Here is a 21,255-nt window from a genome sequence, read left to right as displayed (position 1 = left end):
GGGCCTAGCCTTCCGCCGCCAGCCAATGGGCCGCGAGGGCGTCCCTGGGCGGGGCACAGGCAGCGTCTTAAGCTCTGTGACGCGCTGCCGTCGTCTCTGCTGCTCAGTTGACTTCGCGTGTCCGCGGCCGGCTTCGGAGGCGCCCCCAGGTATCCGCGTCCGTGCCGTGGTGCTGGGGCTCGGGAGAGTCCTGGGCGCCCCGGACTGCGGCGGGCGAGGCGGGCGGGCGCGGGCGGCTCCGGTCCGGGAATCGAGGGGGAGAGGGCTGAGGGAACGCTGGGCCCCGACCGGCTTGCAGGCTCCGCCTCCGAAGCCGGTTTACGCGGCGGGCGGTGGGCACCGCGGGGCCGCAGAGCCGCCCGTCCGCGCAGAGTCCCGGCGGGCAGGGGCGCGGCGCATCCTGGCCGGGAACGGGGGAGGCAGGAGAGAGAGGCTGTGGATGTGGCACCTCCGCCTGCCAGAGCGGGCGGAGCCGGGCCGGTCCTTTGGCGCGCGGCCCAGGGGAGCCGGCGCTCTGCCCTCCCGGCCTGCAGCCCCCGAGCCCGCGCCGCGGCCCCAGGAGCCCCGGGGTCTCTGCACCTCGGAACCGAGCCTCTCGAGCGCCTCCGCATTTCCGGGGAGGAGGTGTTTAGGGCTCCGGCGCGTGGGGTGGGGGCTCCGGGCCCCGCAGGCACCCCGGGTTCCTGATGTCGGCCAGGAGGGCGCATCCTGGATACGGGCAGGACTGCTCAGTAAACGGTGGCTTTTGTTATGGGGCCAGGGACCCGATGGAGACTACTGAGAAGGGGTCCGAGTTCTCCCAGTCAGCTCCCAGGACCTGCCGCCAACCTGCCCATCTCTCCCCTCCCCCAACCTATCTCCTTGACCCTTCCAGCGTTTGTCCAAATAAAAAATCAGGGAAGTAGAGCCTTACCTTACAGTAAAGTGCAGGTTAGTTACGTGGTGTCAGGGGATGGGGTCAACAGGGCTTCAGCGCGAAGACTTCATCCCTTGAGTTTCTTTGGCAGCAGTGCTGAGCGTTAATAAATTCTGGTTCAGTTCGGTGGTACACTTGTCCTCAGTGACCTACAGTCTCTTCCCTTTGTCACTGTATCTCTCACCTTCTTAGTGTTCAGTTTTACTTCTTTGACAAGTTAAGGTGATAAATTAAGGGGGAAAAGGAGTGACTTTGGAACGAAGTGGCTTTAAGAAATTACTAAACTCCAGTTTCTCAATTCTAAATCTCTTTTTCAGGTTTGTAAGAGTTTCTGAAGATAAACTAGTTCTCTCGACCTGAGCCTGGAGCTGTTCTTTAGGTATGTAATCCAAATTCTTCGTCGTACCCATTTGGAAGAAACAATAGACTTCTTTCATTGGAATATCCTGGTTCTGTTTTAAGAGAATCTGGTTCCTGAGTATAAAAAAGATCCAAGTGGGAAAGTAGAATCTTTTTATAAAAACAGGACTTAAATAATAAAGCTTATTGTTTTGGATTTACAGATTTTCATGGTGTTCAAGATTAGTTTTGGATTTGTTCCCCAAAAAGAATAATGGTAAAAATTCTTGGAAAGGCGTTTTTTTTTTCCTCGAAGAGGCTGTCTTATTTGTATTTCCACCCATACTCTGCTTTTATTACAGTGATTTGAGTGCGTATTTTATGCCCTTTACTGAGTTCTTGGGGATGGGTGAAATCTCATACATTTAAAAGTAGTGATGAATGGATTTTGGAGGTGTGTGGAGGGTGTGAGTTAATAGAGCCAGTCCCTTTTCAGTAGTAACGCTTAAGGTGTTTGCCAGTGACGCACTTGAGTTGAATTTTAGCCAGATTACGTAAAAAAAAACCCAAAAAGCTTTTGTTGGCAGAACTTTTCAAAAAGGACTGTATTTGTGAATGGTTACCTCAAGAGAAGTAAATATTTGACAGATGTAGTAAAACCAAATTTATTCCTCAAGTGGAATATTTTAAGTGGCTTTTTGATGAATTTACAGTTTTTTTCTTTTAGAGTGATTTAGAAAAACAGTATTTCATAAGGTATGCTAAATTAACTCTTTGCCATACAACCTTGTATGGAATTCTGTTTTAGGTGTGTTCTAGTGGAGATAGGATGTAACAGGAGGAAATAATAGTAATTTGAAGGACTTTGTTAATTATGTGGATTCCTGAAAACATTCAGTGTTAAAGTTTTTACTGTCAGTAATTGTCTTTTTCTCCAAGACCTGAGCGTGGGCCTGTGTTAAATGCACAGCCTGGAGTGAACTAATCTAATGAGGTGAACTCTTGATGGAAAGATTATTCTTGGTGATATCATGCTAGCCTCCTCTTAGATGCAGCTCCATGGGGGTGGTGGGTGATTTAATCATATCTGGGGCCGGCCTTGCTGTCTGTTGCTCCCTTGACTCCCTCAGAAGTCCTAAGTCTTTTTAGGAGTGACCTCGTTCTTTTGGCAGACAAGGAATGCCCAAACCTGGGCTAGGTTCTGGAGTTGCAAAGTGAACTTTAAGACATGGTTACTGTCCTTTTAAGGAGTCTAGAAGGATTCTAGTAGGCATGAAAAGAAGTGTCCTGAAGTGTTAGGACTTGTGACAAAAATCTGCAGGTTTCCTGGGAATCTTCAAAAGGTCTTATTGTGGTAAAATTCTTTAGGGAAGGGTGAAATAAAACTAACATGTATAATATTTGTAGAAAAAATTAAAAAGTTAATGATTACTATGCAGTTCCAAGTAATTTTCTTGTGTTTCTAATTTTTTATCTATAGAAAAAATTTTTTTAGAGAAAAAAACTCTAGCACTGTTGATTATTATGTTGCAGAAATTGGCTAATTCCCTTATGAATTTAAGGGAAGAGAGAACTATTTGAGTGGCCATTTTGTGCTAAGTTTGGTGCTAACATAACATCTCATTTAGTCCTCAGCCATGGCCTTGGATGGCTTCAACCTCATTTTACAAATGGGGACATTGAAGCTGAAAGAAATTGACAAAATCATCCAAACAAAGATACTCTTAAGAGCCCGAGCTAAAATTGAAATCCTGGTCTCCAAACTCTGAGGGCTTTACTCTCCGGGTTTCCCAAGCCTTTTTGGAAGAGGAAATTGATGATGTTGGCTATTTTTAAGCCTATCTCATTTCTGTTCTAATATTTCTTATATAGTGCCAAGCACAGTAACTTGAACACAGAAGGTTCTTTAATAGAAATGTGCTTACAGGATTCTAGTACATTTGATGCATCCAACCACAGGACTTTCCCCAGTTGAATTTAGATATTCGGAGTTCATCTTTAAAAACCTTCAAGATGAGTAGTAGTAATGTTTTGGATGTTCCTGTTTTGTCAGTAAGTTGTAATTATTTTTTAATAAAACGGCCTGAACTCTGCATGTAAATGGATATTTTGTCCCATTTCTGTTGCGAAGGAGCTGAGCAAATGTCTTGTATGAAAGGAGAGTGTTGAATTTAGGTAGTTTCAAAGATTCCTTTCATTCACAATATTGAATCAACTTGTTGATTAACTTAAAAGATGCTACTTAGAGAGTTTATAGTATTTTTCTTAATACCTTATTTTTTTCAGAGCCTCTCTGCCAGCTTCTAGAGAAGTCACAGAGCTGTAGACTCTGATAGAAAAATCATCATAGAGAATCGTTTTTATTTTAGAATTTGCCCCTATCCCTTAGAGATGACTTTTAAGACCTGATTGCTGTGCTTCCAGAAGTAGTGACTTCTGCTTTTCTTTTAACCACAATCTGTGTTCTCAGAGCTTCTCAAAATCCTCTTTTTGTCTTAGTTTGGTTTTCTTTGTTGTCTAAGCTTTCTCTTTGTCTAATGTGACAACCTAGGCAGACAGTTTCACTTTTAATAACTTTTTCTGATTATAAATGTAATTCTCAATCATTAGAAAACATGGAAAGTATAGAACAGTAGAAAGATAACCACAGTGAGCTTTCTTGTGTATAGTATTTTTTTGTAGAGTTGACCTTTCTGTATATATAGGATTTTATTTTCTTCACCTAAACATATCCTAAAACATCTCTCCGTGTCGTTAAAATCTATAATCATTTTAAATGACAGTATATTGTGTATGTGACTATGTTGAACCATTCTCATATTACTGAATACCTTATATTTATGACTATTTCTTCACATTCCTGAGTATTTCTTTAGGACAGAATCTTGAGAGTGAAATTCATGGTCTAAGAGCACAAACATATCTAAGGCTTTCATTGTGGTTACAGTTCTTTTCTGAAAGTGTTTAAAGAATATCTGAGTAGCACTGTTTTACTGCTAATTTGACCGAGGCAAAAATTGATTTGTTTTGATTTTGTAGTTGGTCAAATGGCATTAATTCTTCAAGAAATAAGGTTAAAATTGATGTTTTTGACTTAGCAGTAGTGTTTTGGGGAAGTTGTGTCTAGTATAACGGAATTTTTGCACTTTTGCTAGTGGCTGTCTCCAGTCTTAATGATTCTTACGTAAGTGTTTTTGTTATTACTACATGCTTCTTTGAAATAAAATCTAGTGGAAATTAGGGACGTTCTCCCTAGAAAAATTGCACTTATGCATATAATTCTGCTTTTTCTTTCAGGAGTTAGTGGACCCTCTGAAGACTGTCCCTGGGTCTGTTCTATCTGAACTGTGGGAAGAAAAAAGATAGTTGGTGAGTCTTGGCAAACCAGAGTGCTGGGTTTGTTTAGCAGTTGGCACATTCCGTTGGATTTACTGGGTAGTGCCAAGTTGAAGGGGGAAGCAAGCCAAGCTCCAAGTATTAGGTTCGGCTATTTGGCAGCTCAGATTGAGGGCCAGGAGATCATGCGTGGCATGACTTGTCATCGACAGAGTTCTGTTGAAACATGAGTTAGCTAGTTAACTAGTTTTAAAAAATTAAGTATAGACATATTAAGTGTTTGGCAACTTTCCACTAATCTTGAATTCATCTTAAAAAAAAAACACCCCCTTGCTCCCGATGTGATTCCTATGTATTTTCCCCAATTTCCTTATTTATTCTTGGATTTTCCCATAGCTCAGTCTACACTTCCTGGCTTCTGGTGACTATTAATGGTACAGTTGGAATACAAAGCACGGTGGTGGGGCTGGTTTTAGGACTGCTGGTAGTGGGTGAGAAAAGCCGTGACCCTGAAATATATAAATAGATGTGCTCAGTGATGTTTAGGTTTTATTACTAAGCTTCTTACCTTATTGTAGTTTGATGTTCTCTAATTCTAATTGCCTTTTTCCCTCCTTTGTGGTGCACTTTTTTGGGGATTAATGTTATAGAAACAATCATGCTAGCAGAGTAGGCTGTTTCTTTTGGGAGGTGCAGCTTTTCATCTCATATATATTGTTTTATTTTGGTTTTGGTCTGTTCCACTTATTGTAAAAGGTCTTCAAAGCCTATTTATTATAAATTACAAAGCCTTTTTTTCCCTGTCTTTTTACCTTTCACATTTGTTTATGATAGTTTTGACCTGTGAAAGTTTTAGATATTTGTGGCTAAATAGCAGATTGTACCTTCTGTAGTTTCTGTCTTTGGTGTTACACTTAACCAAGCTCCTCCCATCCCCCAGTAAATCACTTTTCCCTCGCCACACCTAGTCCTTTTGCCTTAGGATGGTCCCTGGTATCTTTGTAGGAACCAAATTCTTCCTTAATTTCCTTACTCTTCAGGTGTAAGGACCAAGTCCATGTGCAGAGTAGTTCTCAGTCCCTCTGTCCCCTCCCCCGTGGCTGCTATCGCTGGAGTAGGCAGCCTGCTTTTCTGATTTGGTCTCTGCCTCTGGGCTGTAGTCTGTAATCCATCTGAGTCTCACACCCCCGCATAAATACCTTTAGAATGGTTGCTCAGCCTCCAAGATTAGGTACCGCCTCTTCAGTCCCTCCGCGGTTCAGCCTTGCCTGACTGCCCCAGAGCGAGAGCGTGTGTGTGTCTTTACTATAAAACCGTCAAGTGGCACAGAAGGTGTTCTGCCTCTCTTTGCCGTCCTTGCAGATTCCCTCGGGCTCCTAGCATGTAGCACTTTGCTCACACCCTCCTCTAGCACGTGTCAGGCTTACTGTGAATGTTTACATACTTGTTCCCCCTGTTGGCCTTCAGGCTTCCCAGAAGGTCTTTAGTTCTCTTATTTTTCTGATTTGTTGTCAGACTGTGGTAAATGCTCAGCACACAGTAAGTTGACATACACCTGCTCTGGGAAGATCCTTACCCTCACTGCCTTTTCTTTTCACAGGTTAGTGGTATTCTTCCTTGAAGGACATCATGTTTTCCAAACTAGCACATTTGCAGACCATTGCTGTCCTTCGTCGTGGAGTTCATTCTTCAGTGGCTTCTGCTACATCTGTTGCAACCAAAAAAACGGTCCAAGGCCCTCCATCTTCTGATTCCATTTTTGAACGGGAATCTAAATATGGTGCCCACAACTACCATCCTTTACCTGTAGCCCTGGAGAGAGGGAAAGGTACGTTCTAAACGCTTCTCCCCTCATTTGCTTTAAGCTTTTGTAAAAATTGCTTTTATATTTTCTCACTATACATTTTCCCAGATGCATTTAATTTCTATGTTGCCAATGTGATGAATTCAACATTTATTGAGTGTCTAGTGCTTGCTGTGTTAGGTGCTGTGGGAAACACAAAGGTGAACTTTTTCAGTCTTTGTCATGATGGCCTTGCCAGCAAGGAATGCAAGATGTGCAAATAAAGTTCTGTTGTATTGCTATTATTTTTTTCCTTTCACTTTTATTTTGTGTAATTTTAGACTTAAAAGTTCCAACAGTACAAAAATTTTTCTTTTACTGCGATTTCTCAAGTGCTAACGTTTTACCACATTTGCTTAATCTTTTCTCTGCAAACACACACACAATACATTTTTTTCTTGAACCGTTTGAGAGGAAGTTGCAGACATGATGCCTCTTTGCCCCTATATACCTCTATACCCCTACTTGGTGTGTCTTTCCTGAAACACAAGAACTTTCTTTTACATAACAAATTGTAATGATCAAGGTCAGGAAATTGACACAGCACCATTATCTAACCTATAGGCCTGATCCAGTTTTGTTTGTGTCCAGTGGAGCAAGAGAAAATCTCAGATGATGGGTTGTAGTCAGTTTTCAGGTCTGTTTAGTCTGCTTTAACCCAGACCAACTTGTCAGTCTTTGTCTTGGCCTTGAAATTTTTGAAGAGTACGGGCCAATAATTTTTAGACTGAACCTCAGTTTGAGGTTGGCTGGTAAGGTGGTGTCTGCCAGGTTTCTCCACTGCAATGTGGCTGTTTTTCCCTTTTAAATATCTTACAGAGACATGGTTTGAGGCTGCAAATATCCTGTTACTCATCAAACTTTTACTCCCACTTTTAGCATCTGTTAATGATTCTTGCCTGAATAAATGATGACTGATTGTTGCCAAGTGGTGATTTAATCCACCTTTTGAAATAATAGCGATAACTGAATAAAACCAAAGTTTATTACTTAGCTTTGGGTCAGAAGATGATGCATAAGAGTATTCAACATTTTGTATCATTTGCCTGTATTTTATTTGGAACCAGTACTGTAATACAGATATATCCCCTTTTGAACAAATGAAAATCTAGATTTGTACATTACAAATTTGGAAGCAGTTTGGTTTGCAAAAATATTCTGATAGTAGCGGAGCATGCACTCTAGAATCTGACTGCCTGGGTGCAGGTCGTGGTTCCAAGTGTGCCAGCTTGGGCTGGTTACTACTTTTCTCTGCTGTAGGGGTGGTGGCACTCTCATGGGGGTTTTTGATGGGATAAGCGCCAAAAGCGCCTAACACAGTGTGTTAAGTACATGGTAAAAATTAGATGTTAAGCCCCCAATGTATTTTAATATCTACGGTCAACTAAAAAAAAGTTGTAAAATATACATAATATTTACCACTTTAATCATGCAGTTGAGTGGCATTAAGTAACGTTTGCAGCATTGTACAACTGTCACCTCTAGCTAGTTCTGGAACTTTTAAAAGTTACCCCAAGAGGAAACCCCATGCTTATGAAACAGTCCCTCCCCGTTCTCTTCCTTCTAGAACCTGGCAGCTACTAATCTGCTTTCTGTTTCTGGGAATTTATTTGCCTATCCGGACATTTCCTCTAAGTGGCATCAGATGATACATGACCTGTTGTGTCTGGCTTCTTTCACGTAACAGTGTTTTCAGGGTCCATCTGTGCTGTAGCACGTGTTAGTACTTCATTGCTGCTGTCTAGGGTTGAATTACATTCCATTTTATGAACACACCGTATGTCTGTCCGTTCATCAGTTGATGGACATTTGGGTGGTTTGCACCTTTCGGCTATTTCGTGTAGTGCTGCTGTGAGCATCGGCGTACAGATTTTTGTTTAAACAGTTGTCTTCCACTTCTTTTGTCTTCCACCTCTTCCTAGGAGTAGGATTGCTGGGTCATGTGGTAATTTTCTGTTTAACTTGTTGAGGAACTGCCAAACTGTTTTCAATAGCTGCTGCACGATTTTGCATTCTCACTAGTGGTATGTGAGAGTTCCAGTTTCTCCACATCCTTGCCAATACTTGTTTTCCTTTTTAAAAAAATGATCACCATCCTAGTGGGTGTAAAATGCTATTCTTGTGGTTTTGATGTGCTTTTCTCTAATGACTGATGATACTGAGCATCTTTTCATGTGCCTGTTGGTCATTTGTATATTTTTGGAGAAATGTCCATTCAGATTCTTTGCCCATTTTTTAATTGGGTTGTGTGTCTTTTTGTTGTTGAGTTTTAAGAATTCTGGATATTAGATCCTTATTGGATAGATATATGATTTGGAAATTTTTTTTTCCCATTCTGTTGGTTTTTACAATCAACCAGTTGTGACTTTTATGTTATGCATAACTTACTTTAAATTCCAACTTTAAATTCCAAACTCTGTTCTTTCCAGGAATAAACATTTCACTCTAGAATTTATAAAGTCTTTTCATGTTTTGCTATTTTTGCTAAACGTGTAATTTGAAGCTGGACGGGTAAAGAGAATTCCTTATAAACCAGAGTTTATCATGCTTGTGCTAAAATAGGCCTTAGCCACAATTCTGCATTGAATAGGGGCTCATGTGTAGGTATTCAGAGGGCTTGCTAGCCATCTTATTAATCTTTGAACTTCGTGTAATTTAGTGATTTTTCTAAAATTATTTTCCTTACATATTTCAGGTATTTATGTATGGGATGTAGAAGGCAGAAAATATTTTGACTTCCTGAGTGCTTACAGTGCTGTCAACCAAGGGCATTGCCATCCAAAGATTGTGAACGCTCTGAAAAGTCAGGCAGACAAACTGACCTTAACATCTAGGGCTTTCTACAATGACGTGCTTGGCGAATATGAAGAGCATGTCACTAAACTCTTCAACTACCACAAAGTCCTTCCTATGAATACAGGTAAGATGCTTCCTTTTTTTTAATTTTGGTTATGTAGCCAAGAAAATATTATTTTCTGATAGTTGTAAACATTTTTTAAAAGTGAAAAATATTCTCTTCTGTAGGAGTGGAGGCTGGAGAGACTGCTTGCAAACTTGCTCGTAGATGGGGATATGACGTTAAGGGTATCCCGAAATACAAAGCGAAGATTGTTTTTGCAGGTAGGTGAAAGCCAGCATTAACTGCTGTGATTTAAACATAGAATATCATTTATCATTTTAATTTACTGATGAAATATTTCTAATATGTTTGCCTCATATATGTTATTTGCTGAATGTTTCATAGAGTTGAGGGATTTCCTTTCTTGGGTTTATTCCCAAGCATTTCTTCATATATGGGATTTTTTTTTTCCCCTAAATAACTCCCTGCTACTCCCTCCTTAAAATGAGTGACTGTTTGATTTGTTTCTCATCTGCTTATCTGGTTTTTTTCATAGCAGTTTTCCGGTTAATTAGGTGGTCTTACTGGTAGAGCATTTTCGTGACGTTGTTGGGGTTGAGTAATTTTGGGGTAGGGCCATGTCCTAGGTACGATATGAAGCTTGAATCTTAATGTTTAATGTATTATTGTATCATGTTGTTAGAAGCTGTTGGAAGAGGAGGGCCAGAGTTGCCCTGGATATATTTCCGGGAGTGGTGGAGATGGGTGGCTTGAATACTGAGTGGAGAGACCAACAGTTAATTCAGATGATACAGTCTAACTTTTGGGATCTTATAATAATTTTCAATGGCTAGGTTCTGACTTTTTAGAAACTGATTTTCATTTTTAAAAATGTAGAGTATGGATAAATTTGTCACTGCATGTGGTCAAGATTCATTCACCTGATTGTCAACATCATTAAATATTTTGCCTGTGAACACATGCAGGTAAATTGTAAACATCATAATATAATAGAATCCAGAGTTCAACTGACAGCCAGCCATAGGTGGTATTTAAGGGGATGACAGATTCCTGTTTCTGAAGAAGAAAAAGTCTCTGCGCAGCTCTGTGACCTGCCACTTTGGAATCTTGTGCCTTAGTTGTAGGACAACATCACTGTCTCTTGCAAACAAAATGGCCTTCCTGGTGATTTTCGTCCTTACGGACCGGGTCCAGTCTCTCTCACGTTAGCACAGGGTGCAGAGGTGTTGCAGCTGGGTGTTGAAAGAAGCTGGTGAGTCAGTGGGTGGAGACTGTCCCCACTGCAAGTCCCTTAATCTGCAGGGTAAGTGGCAGAAAGGAGACGCCTGAGGCCACATGGAGGAGAGCGGGGAGAGAGGCTCATGGTCTGGTTGGTGCATTTTCTGTTACACAAGCCTGGGCAGAATCAGTATGCTTTTGCTGTGGACAAGTCAAATGGGGATTACTCACAGCTGAAGAGAAGCTTTGCAAGAGTCATGTTTAGAGCTGCTGTGAAGCCAACTTTGAATCACTTGGTACTGGGTTAGTTGAGTTGCTGCTGGCAGAGGTGGTGGGAAGATATTAAAAAAAAAAAGGGTGAACCTCCAGCCCTCTCTTATTCTGCTTTCTTTCCTTCCTTGAATTTAACCACATTGAAATTATCTTGCCAGTCATCAATCTATCCCCAGTGCCTAGAACAGTGTCTAATATATGGTAGGTCCTCAAATGATGAGTGAAATAAATTAATGGGTAAAAATTGTTCCTGAGCAAAGGCAGATGCCTGCCCTTTAGCACATAACAGGCTATAATAGCAAGGAAGGCAAATTGAAAGTATTTGGACTGCCTGAGGATGTTTTATCCAAATGAAATTTAAAACTCATTCTGTACTGTCGTTAGCCTGTAGTGTTGGATTTCTAAAAGGAAACTGCTAATTCTCTACAAAGGGTTGTCTTTTTCTCATATCACTGTCGTAAATGTGTCTAGAAAAACATGCATTGAATGCCTCAGTCGTTAGGGTTTGGGATTACTGAAAGAAAAGTCAAATGTTGGCCCTCAGGGGCTATATATCAAGTCGGGAGGCTTGATGGAGAAGTGCCTAAAATAGTCATTGCGAGGCCGGCCGGTAGTGATCATATGAACCAGGGTGTTCAATGTCAGATTTTGTTTAAACGAATGGGCTCCCTGGAGGCTCTCTAAAGCAAACCTTTACTTTTTTAAAAATCAAGCTTCCTAAGGTATTTTTAGGGGACAGTGGTTATTAAATTTGCTGGTTTGTTTGAAATAATCAGTGTTTATTTCTTCTTTCTAGCTGGAAACTTTTGGGGTAGAACATTGTCTGCTATCTCCAGTTCCACAGACCCAACCAGTTACGATGGTTTTGGACCATTTATGCCCGGTTTTGAAATCATTCCATATAATGACCTGCCTGCCCTTGAGGTACCTCAGCGAGCACCATGGCCCTTTTGCCCATAGTAAATAGGACTTAAATTTGTTGACTGTATGAATTAAAAACCAGAGATGTGGCTGTACTGAGAATCGGCTGTATTTAAGTTAGGCCAGGACTTCAGACTTGCTCTCTGTAATGGTCAGTTTCCAACATGGGGAAACCAGGTTCTGTGGTCTATTCCTGACAACCAGCTTCTAGATTTGTCTCCTGCATAAGTATTAATTTGGGTATTACCTGTTAATTACTTTAGTTGACAAAATTAGTTTTCAGCTAGCTTTCTAAAATTACGCAGTGAAAACAAACAAACCAAACAAAAAATTAGGCAGTGGAAGACTTGTAAAATCAAAAGAGAACGCTTTTGATGTGTCTATTGAATGGCTCTTTAAAAGGCCATTTTCATTAGTTTTTATTTATAGTGCATGTAAGTATGTATTAGAAAATATAAGATGCGGTAGCTTAAAGCTGAAGTGTTTGGAGCTTTTGGTAATCGAATGTCAGTCAGAAAAGTTATACTTTGAAGTTAGAATAGAAGTTAGTGCAAAAACCTAAATTGTACACCGATCCTCTGTGGGGAAATACATGCATTATGTGATTTCAGGTTTCTAGGTAGGTTGGAAGGGAAGTTACTGAAAACATATCCATGCTGTTTTCGTAGCGTGCTCTTCAGGATCCCAACGTTGCTGCGTTCATGGTAGAACCGATCCAGGGTGAAGCAGGCGTGGTCGTCCCGGACCCAGGCTACCTCATAGGCGTGCGAGAGCTCTGCACCCAGCACCAGGTCGCCCACCTGCCCGCCTGCCAGCATCTCTTAAGGGTTCCACTGATGGGATAAAACACGGAGATTACATCCTCTCTCCACTAGAGGGAGATGCCATCGAAAAGCTTCAGAACCTTCCAGGGCGCTCTCTCTATCAGCAGCTTACCGACTGGGCCCTGACCCTGGTGCCTCCCCTCCACTCCAGCAGCCTGTGCTCTGATCCTTCTCAAACTCTTTGTCGTGACCCTTTGCTCCAGAATTTAAGCTCTCTTCCCCTTTCCCCACCAACCTAAAAAGTATTTAATAAGAAATAAATATTTATAAATATTAATGGAATAAGCAAGGGGATTAATTTATTCCTAGAGAGCAATTATATTAAAAAAAAAACAAACCCCACAAAACCGTCACTTTGCATAAATGCCTTTCCACTGTGTAGGACAGTGCAGAATGGGCCTCTGGGGAGACAGTGGCCTGACACAGGCAGTAATTAGTGTGTCCACAGGATTCTCATAGGACGCTGTTGAAGTTGGGTGGGTGATTCAGATGTTTTCACAAATCTGGGGGAATGTCAGAATGACAGATTTGTGCAGGGAAGAGTGAAATAAAGATCACTGCTTCCCTATGGAAATGAAAATAATAATTAATGCTGTTTTGTTATTTTCCAAAGGTTCTGTTTATTGCTGATGAAATACAGACAGGATTGGGCAGGACTGGGAGATGGCTGGCTGTTGATCACGAAAATGTCAGACCTGATTTAGTCCTTCTAGGAAAGGCACTTTCTGGTGGTTTATACCCTGTAAGTTGAATGTTCAACCTCTCTTTCTATTCCCTGCTCATGAATCCTTAAGATATTTTTATATTAGCTGATTGTGACGATAATGTCTTTCTGATGGTTTGGTTTTACTTAGTGTGCTATGTATATAGGTCACCTGGAATATGTATAATAAAAACGTTTCAGAGTTCCGTGGGGTGACCCACTTAGTTAATTTTAGCTGAAGAATTGAGTGTGCCTTGGGATTTGCTCCATGGCATTTGTTTTGCATGGAAACATTTTATCCCAAGAGTACTCCTGTGGACTCCTATGCTCTTCCCCCATTGTTCAGGAACATAGCATTGTGTTTCTCATTGTTTAAACTAATTGTTCAAAACCACGACGGACTAATGTAGAGGTTGGAAAACATTAATGTTTAATTGTAGTTCTTTCTTTGGGTTTGCTATTGAGAGCCAGTAATTGGTGCGGATCAGCGGGCCCTGAAGTGCAGTGCAGGACATTGTTTTCTAAGCAGTTAGGCAGAGCATTGCACTTTGAGTGTGGAAAGAATTCTTAATTATGTCGTTGCAGATACAGCTTTCTTTTAGTTACAGAATGCTATTCTGTGCCATCAAAGTGTGCCTGGTATGGCTGTAATGTGTCAGGGCGTTAACTCAGTTTGTCACTGGTAGTTAAGGTGGCACATGTGTAGCTTTTGTTGGTTGACACTTTGTCGCAGTTAATTTCAGCTTCATAAATATTTGTGTTCCTGGTGAGAATAAGAATAGTTCATGTGATTGTGCTGTGCACCAGAGATTGACACGTTGTAACTGACGGGACTTCAGTTGAAAATAAATAAATAAAAAAATTTTTTTTTTAAAGGAATAAAAAAGGGTAGTTCATCTGAGAAAAAACTCGGGCAGCACTGAATTTTGTGTCTTTCAGGTGTCCGCGGTGTTGTGTGATGATGAAATAATGCTGACCATTAAGCCAGGGGAGCACGGTTCAACGTATGGTGGCAATCCCCTAGGCTGCCGAGTGGCCATTGCAGCCCTGGAGGTGAGAACTGCTGGCAGCTGTAGGGTATCCAGTCCTTTTGGTGGCATTGAAGAGCCTTGAGTTTGAGCCCACTGGTGAAATGAGAAATGTAGTAAGATCACCAAGTATTACAGGACTCAAAGTACAGAGGGAAGATTTTAGGGGCAAGACATTCTCAAAAAGTAATTTAACCTTGGCCTAGGAGACAGGAATCCTCTGTGGGCTTCCCAAGTTTGCGACCAGCCAGGGGCTTCGGGCCCGAAGGCCCTGGCTGGTCCTCACAGAGCTCTCACTCTGGCCAGGCCTGGCCTGTCGGGCTTGGCACACGTGGCTTTTTCTGTCGTTGTTGTTAAAGTGGGGACTTGAATGCTTTTAGACTTATTCCTTAAGTGCCTCTGAAAGGCATTAAATTAGTGTGTAATCTCTGAGGATGAACTTTTTAGGGAAAAAGAACAAAGGAAACTCTATTGCAGTTCAAAAATTAATATTAAGTCCATTCATTTATTCAGCTAATAAGAAAATACATCATTTGCATTAAACAAATTTTAATCCTCTTTTTGCCACGGAATCAGATTGACAATGGACTTGTGACTAAAGCCAGGCTCTTTGTCTGAGCTTGTATATGTTTGATTAGAAATCAAACTGGTACAGTCTTTGAAAAATAGAAATGAAATTTAAGTTACTCTGGTCTTTATCTGATCATGTTCTTCCTTTGCTCATAGTTCACATTCCTCTCCAAAGGACAACATAAAAAAAGGCAATCTTAACGTTTGTGTAATTTCTCTTTGAACGTAGGTTTTGGAAGAAGAAAACCTTGCTGAAAATGCAGAAAAAATGGGTTCCATCTTGAGAAATGAACTCATGAAGCTGCCTTCTGACATTGTAACTACTGTAAGAGGAAAAGGATTATTAAATGCTGTTGTTATTAGAGAAACCAAAGGTACGAGATGATGTTTTACCAGATACTATTTTTATAGGAAGAGCTAAAAACGCATTTGATACTTTATCTGGTCGTTGGAGGCCTCTGTTTGTGACTCTGGGCTGGCCTCCTACTGACCAAGTCTTCCAGGCAGAGTATTACCTGATTTATATTAATGGGTTTAAAACTATATTTCTTTCATACATTAAGGCACATTTAACTAATCCACCTATTGTTTATCCCCGTAAGTCATTTGTTACTCTGCCTCAGTTTAGTTAGGCAGTGCTTGGAGATTTCAGTTTATTTTCTGTTCGTGAGTCTGTGCAGAGCACTTGCCAGTCCGCTTGCTCTTTGCCAGCCTTTTCCCTCCTTACCTGAATACTTTGCACATCGGCAGAGGCTGTAGGAGCAGCAGTAATACGAGGGATGATGATGATGATGATGTCGATAATAAAAATAACCCCAGCTGCCACTTCATTGAATGTTTGGTGTTTAACACATCATTTGTAGCCCTTAAGGGTTCCTTGCTGGATTTTCTTGCCATAACTCTTCCTTTTAAAGCAGTGATTTTTAACCTTGACTGCATTTAGAATCACCTGGGGAGCTTTTTAACAAATTAATCCAAGCCTATCCTCGGTGCAGAGACGCTGATTTGATGGGTCTGGAGTGGGGCCCAGGCACTGGCGATGGCCCTTTCGTGATTCTGATGCAGCCGGGGTTGAGAATCATACAATGAAATGAAGAGAGTCTCAGGAAGCAGATCCAGGTTAGGAATGTGTAGGGTTCACTGGGTTTTGGGTACGGCTTATTCTGTGCCAGTTACTTATCTGTATCATTCCCCAGTTCTTTTGTATTGACTCCTCGTGTAATTAATGACATCCGCCTTAGCATGTAATTTTTTTACTTGGTCTTTTTCACTTATGAAAAAATAACAAAAATCGTGTCATTCGAACCATTGCTGAAAAGTAACTTCATTTTGAAGAGTAAGAACGAAGCAAGCTTGCAGCTCGGCGCTACCTTTCTTGAGTAGGCACTGGGAATTCTATCTTGCCAGGCTGCCCTTGCCCACACATGCTACGAGACAATGTTTAAACATCTGGCTTTGATCAGCATATTATGTTTGACGTCTTTTCTTCAGATTATGATGCTTGGAAGGTGTGTCTGCGACTTCGAGATAATGGACTTCTGGCCAAGCCAACCCACGGCGACATCATCAGGCTTGCACCTCCGCTCGTGATCGGGGAGGATGAGATTCAGGAGTCCGTGGAAATCATTAACAAGACCATCCTGTCTTTCTGAGGGTGCGGACAGTTTTCAGTGGTGCCTGGGAGCCAGCTGGAGACGGGCAGTTCGTTGACCTCCTGTGCAAAGCTCTGCGCTTCTATGCTTAGCACAGACATACTCCACTCCCCGGGTCAAGGGCTTCTTAAAAAGATATATTATTATTCAGTTCATATGTAATAGAATGACATTTATAAACATGCCGTTTGCTGTGTAATGTAACTCAGAGAGTGTCCTGGCATCTGTGCCTGATTAAGGGTTTTGTGTGCACGTGTGCTTTCTGAGGTGCGATGCATCTCTCTGTATATAGACGGCCTTCTAATCAAGCCTTTCAGCATAGTTTATATATGTTTTTATAATTTCCCTGCTGGTATAAATGTTTGTATTTGAAAAAGTTATATGAGGGTATTGCATAGAAGACTTATTACCTAACCTTAGAAAGTTGGATCATAATCATTGAATTTTAGGAAGTATTAGTGGTTAAGCTAATATGAAATATTGGATTTAAGGAGACTCCATATTGACCAACACCAGGGTGAATTCTATGAATGTCATTATTCTGAATTAAGAATTAATGTTTAACATTCCTAGATTATGTTTTAAGTGTTTGGTATCATTTGTAAAGAGTGCTTATTTCCAATCTTTCTTTAAATTTAAAATAAAGCTCATATTTAAAAAGTCTACCTTGGGACCAGTACATGATTACTTCAGTGTTAATTACCTCATATTTTTAAGCTCTCTTGAGAATGTTCTTGGTTTTTTTCATGTGTTTCCTAAGAACATTTGGGCGAATCTGGTAATCTCTAGAAAAACAGAAATTATAAAAAGAAAGTCTCTGCTTTCTCCCCTATTAAAATAACTGCTTTTTTCCCATGTGTATACTGGTATTTACCATTTTTATTAAAGTATCCTTATTCATGGTTTTATGCAACCTTCTGTTTTGTTTTTTTGTTTGTTTGTTTGTGTTTTTCATCCAAACAGTATAGTTTGGATGCTTTTCTATATCTGTAATTATATGTTTATCTCATTCTCTTATTGATGAAAAATTAATCAGTCAATCTAAGAAAGAAATGGAAAATTTTATTCAAACCAAATTGAGGATTACAACACGGGGACAGCCTCTCAGAAAGCTCTGAAAACCATTCTACACGTTAGAAGTCAAAACACAGTTATACAAGTTTTTTGAGACAGGGCTGTACATTAGATGGCGTATTATTGACAGTTTACACATTCTAGCAAGTGGTGGGTCATGGGCCCCTTGTAAGAGTAAGAAGTTGTCTTGGTGGTGCTAGAAAATGTTGCTGTTTGTGGTTGAGCAGTTATTTCTGCCAATTTGAGGAGGTTTGGTCGATGCAAAATGCAGATAAGCAACACACAGTAGAGGGGCGAGGAGACCAAAAGGCAGAGGAAAACTTTCATGTTTACATTTTTCTTGGCTTGCCATAAAATATGAATTTGATTTCACACTCTAATTTAGAGTATAGTATTTCATCGTAAGTGAATATAATTTCACATCAGGGAACATTTGAGTTGTTTCCAGTTTCACTTTCTTTTAGAAGTGGAGCTTAATGCTAATAGCATTGTCTTTCCCCCCAGTTTTACTGAGAAATGACATACACCACTGTGTAAGTTTAAGGCATACAGCGTGATGGTTTGATTTACATATATTGTGAACAGTTTTTCACTTTAAACAAAGCTCCTTGTGGCTGCTTTCTGTTTGTATCTGTACAGCCGTGTGAGTGTTTCTGGAGTGGGTTGCTGTGACAAAGAAAACGAACTTTTAATCAGTAGTGCCACATTGCTCCCTGCCCACTCGCAGGTTCTAGGGAGTCACCTCTCAGCAGCAGGGGAGTTAATGACCAGATCTGTGAGCCAGTGGTTACAGGAGGGTCTGCTCATACCAAAGGCAATGCTTATTGATTGGGTGGGGCTTCTGACTTTAGACCTGCCCGGCCCCTGCAGACCTTCAATCTATATAAGACACGTGGCAAACTGGAGTGTGAGGTCCCTCCTACAATGTTCAGAAACTGCCAATTCTCACCCCTGATCGGGAATACAGGACAGGGCTTATTTCTGGTGCTGCTCCCAGAATCCTCCCAGGTCACGCTGTGTCGGCACATTGGACTCCCCAGGGTTTCCCAGGCCTTCCCCGAGACCCGAATCCCTGGGGTAGCACCCAAGCATCAGGAACCTGAAAGCTCCCCAGATGGCTCTGGTGTGCAGTCAGCTGAGAACCTGTTCTAGGAGTCTCACCTAAATGCAGATTCTGACTCAGCATGTGTGTGGGTGACACGGAGGGAGATTCTGTATCTTCAATAAGCTCCCAGCAGATGCAGAGTCTGATGCTGCCTTGAGGCGTAAGATTATCAGAAGACAGTTTAACTTGCATTCAGCAATTCTCACCCATCAGAGAAGCTCTAAAGCCTAGGTGAATTTAACAAATCAACAAGCTTCCTGCTAAATCCTTCGAAAGTCCTAATGGTTTGAAAAAGTCCCTGTAGGAAAGCAGAGGGGGCTGTGGAGAGCAGGGAGAGCCTAGCATGCAGTAATGGCCAATGGTATTGGCGAGTCTGGAATTCTGGACAAGGAGCTGGGGCTCTATTTGGTAAGAGTGGGGTCCCTGAGGGGAGGGAGTGCAGTGGAGAAATGGGAGGAGCCCAGATGGGTTAGGAAAGCCCACCAGGTTGCATGTTGTGCACCTGTTCACCCAGCACATGCTTACTGTTTGGGGCTGTGAGTGTGTGGGCAGCGGAGAACAAGGCAGGAAGGCCCTCGCTCTCTGTAGTCTCCCTGGGATGAAGTGGGGGGGCCGGGGTGGTGGGGAGGCAGGAAGGAGGCCGGGCGTTGGAATGGAACTGGTGTGAAATGTCAGAGCTATTGCCACATCTTAGAGCCTCACTTTTCTCATCTGAGGAACTGGGACAATACCTCCCTTTCAGGAGAGGTCTGAGGATGAGGGGAGATGGTAGCAAAGCCTGTAGATGAGTGAATGAGATGCTCACCTAGGTGCAGATGCTCCCGTGTGGCATGTGGTCACCGTCAGGAGGCCCCGGCCCACACAACTGGGTGGGTGGGTGGGGGACCTCTGGATGAGGGTGACAGCCAGAGGAGGAAAGAAGGGGCTGGGTGTGCTCCGAAGGGGAGGAGTGGCCCAAAGTAGAGAACCACAGAGGGTATGGGATGCCCAGATACTGGCCCTGGTTAGAATCGTCCAAAGAAAGATAACCCAGGAGCTATTTTGTGCCCCATGTTAATCTGCTAGGGCTGCCATAAAGCACCACAGGATGTCTTTAACAACGGAAGTTTATTTCCTCACGATTTGGGAGACTAGAAGTCTGAGATCCTGAGTCTGGAAGGCTGGTTTCTTCTGTGGCCTTTCGTAGGGATCTGTGTGTCTGCGTCTTAATCTCTTAAAAGGGTAACACTCATACTGGATTATTGGCTTAGGACCCACCTAATGACCTCATTTTAGCTTAATTGTCACTTCAAAGACCTGATCTCCAAACGCAGTCACATTCTGAGGTTTTAGGGGTTAGTACCATATGAATGTGGAAGAGAGACACAGTTCAGCCCATAACAAACCCCAGTAATGATCTGATCTTTGGATTCTGACCGTCTAGGACACCTCGTCTAAGTTAATCATTTCACACATAAGCGACCTGGCGTTGGGGCAAGATGTCTGATATACCAGGATAATACATGACGCAGAATTACAGAGGCGAGATTACGCTGTGTTTCAGGCAGTAGGAATTTAAAGTTCCCAGCTTCCTCCCATCACGAAGGGGATGCACAATGTGGGGACCATCTGTAGATTTAGAGCCGTGCTTCTCAATGCTGGTTGCCTATCGGGGTCACCTGGAGTACTTAAAAGTCAATATCAGTGTCCAGACCCCACCTCAAATCAATTCCACCAGAATCTCTGGGGAGAAGGCCTAGGCATTTGTGTATTAAATGCCCCCTAGGGCAGCCTAGTGTGCAGCCTTTGCAGGGTGGGTATTGGATGTGGATGCACAAGCAGATATTGACTGTAAAGCAGGATGTCATTCACTCAGCCCACGAGGCCAGGCCCTGGGCTTGCCCTGAGGACCCATTGTGAAAGAGACGGATGTGGTCCTTGAGCTCATAGGGCTCCTTGGTATGTTGCCAAGTGCAACCTCGTACTGCTTGCTGCCCGACAGGCCAGTAAGTTGAGAGACGAATTGTTGGAGCAAGGAATAGTGACTTTATTCGGAAAGCCAGCAGACTGAGAAGACAGTGGACTAGAATCCCAAAGAGCCATCTTACCTGAATTTGAATTCAGGCTTCTTTTACACTAAAAGGGGAGGAGGTGTGGTTGGCGACGGCAAACTTCTTGGTGCTGGAATCCTTTGCTCTTTCAGCTGTGGATGAAGGTCACGATGTTCCTGTAAACCTCTAACAAGACAAATGCTTATTCTCTGTTCTGCAGCCTCTGCGACTTTTTATCTCTATGTGAATGAAAAGTGCTGTCCTTCAAAGGTCAGAGCCTTGAGAATGGGCTAGCCTGTGTATTTCAGGTTATAGGCAACATTCTTGTAGCGAAAGCAATAGAATACAAAGGTTAAAGTAAAAGAAACAGATTCAGTGTGGAGTCAGATTTATTCTTCCCTATTACAAGGGGTTTATTTGAAAAACATGTACCATATGGCTAGCCCCAGAGGAAAGGCGGTGGTTCCAAGAAATAGGATTTATTCAACAGTCTGCGCCAGGTGCTATTCCAAATATGTCAGGTTTCATCACAAGCACTAATATCTCCATTATTTTACAGACAG

The 21,255-nt window shown here is 42.0% G+C and overlaps 1 protein-coding gene across 1 annotated transcript; it reads left to right on the top strand.

Moving 5' to 3' along the window:
* The first annotated feature begins 53 nt into the window (after nt 1–53).
* OAT (ornithine aminotransferase) lies at nt 54–17,146 on the top strand. Its single transcript, XM_072972077.1, has 12 exons — nt 54–149; nt 1,234–1,295; nt 4,553–4,624; nt 6,192–6,419; nt 9,130–9,354; nt 9,459–9,554; nt 11,582–11,709; nt 12,375–12,497; nt 13,144–13,272; nt 14,173–14,286; nt 15,061–15,205; nt 16,323–17,146. Exons 4-12 carry the CDS (start codon nt 6,221–6,223, stop codon nt 16,481–16,483), a joined length of 1,320 nt encoding a protein of 439 aa, XP_072828178.1. The 5' UTR covers nt 54–149; nt 1,234–1,295; nt 4,553–4,624; nt 6,192–6,220; the 3' UTR covers nt 16,484–17,146.
* The last annotated feature ends 4,109 nt before the right edge of the window (nt 17,147–21,255 follow it).

The sequence above is a fragment of the Vicugna pacos genome, chromosome 11 (assembly GCF_048564905.1).
Source record: "Vicugna pacos chromosome 11, VicPac4, whole genome shotgun sequence".
Taxonomy (NCBI): Eukaryota; Metazoa; Chordata; class Mammalia; order Artiodactyla; family Camelidae; genus Vicugna; species Vicugna pacos.
This window is presented reverse-complemented; position numbering and strand designations above follow the sequence as displayed.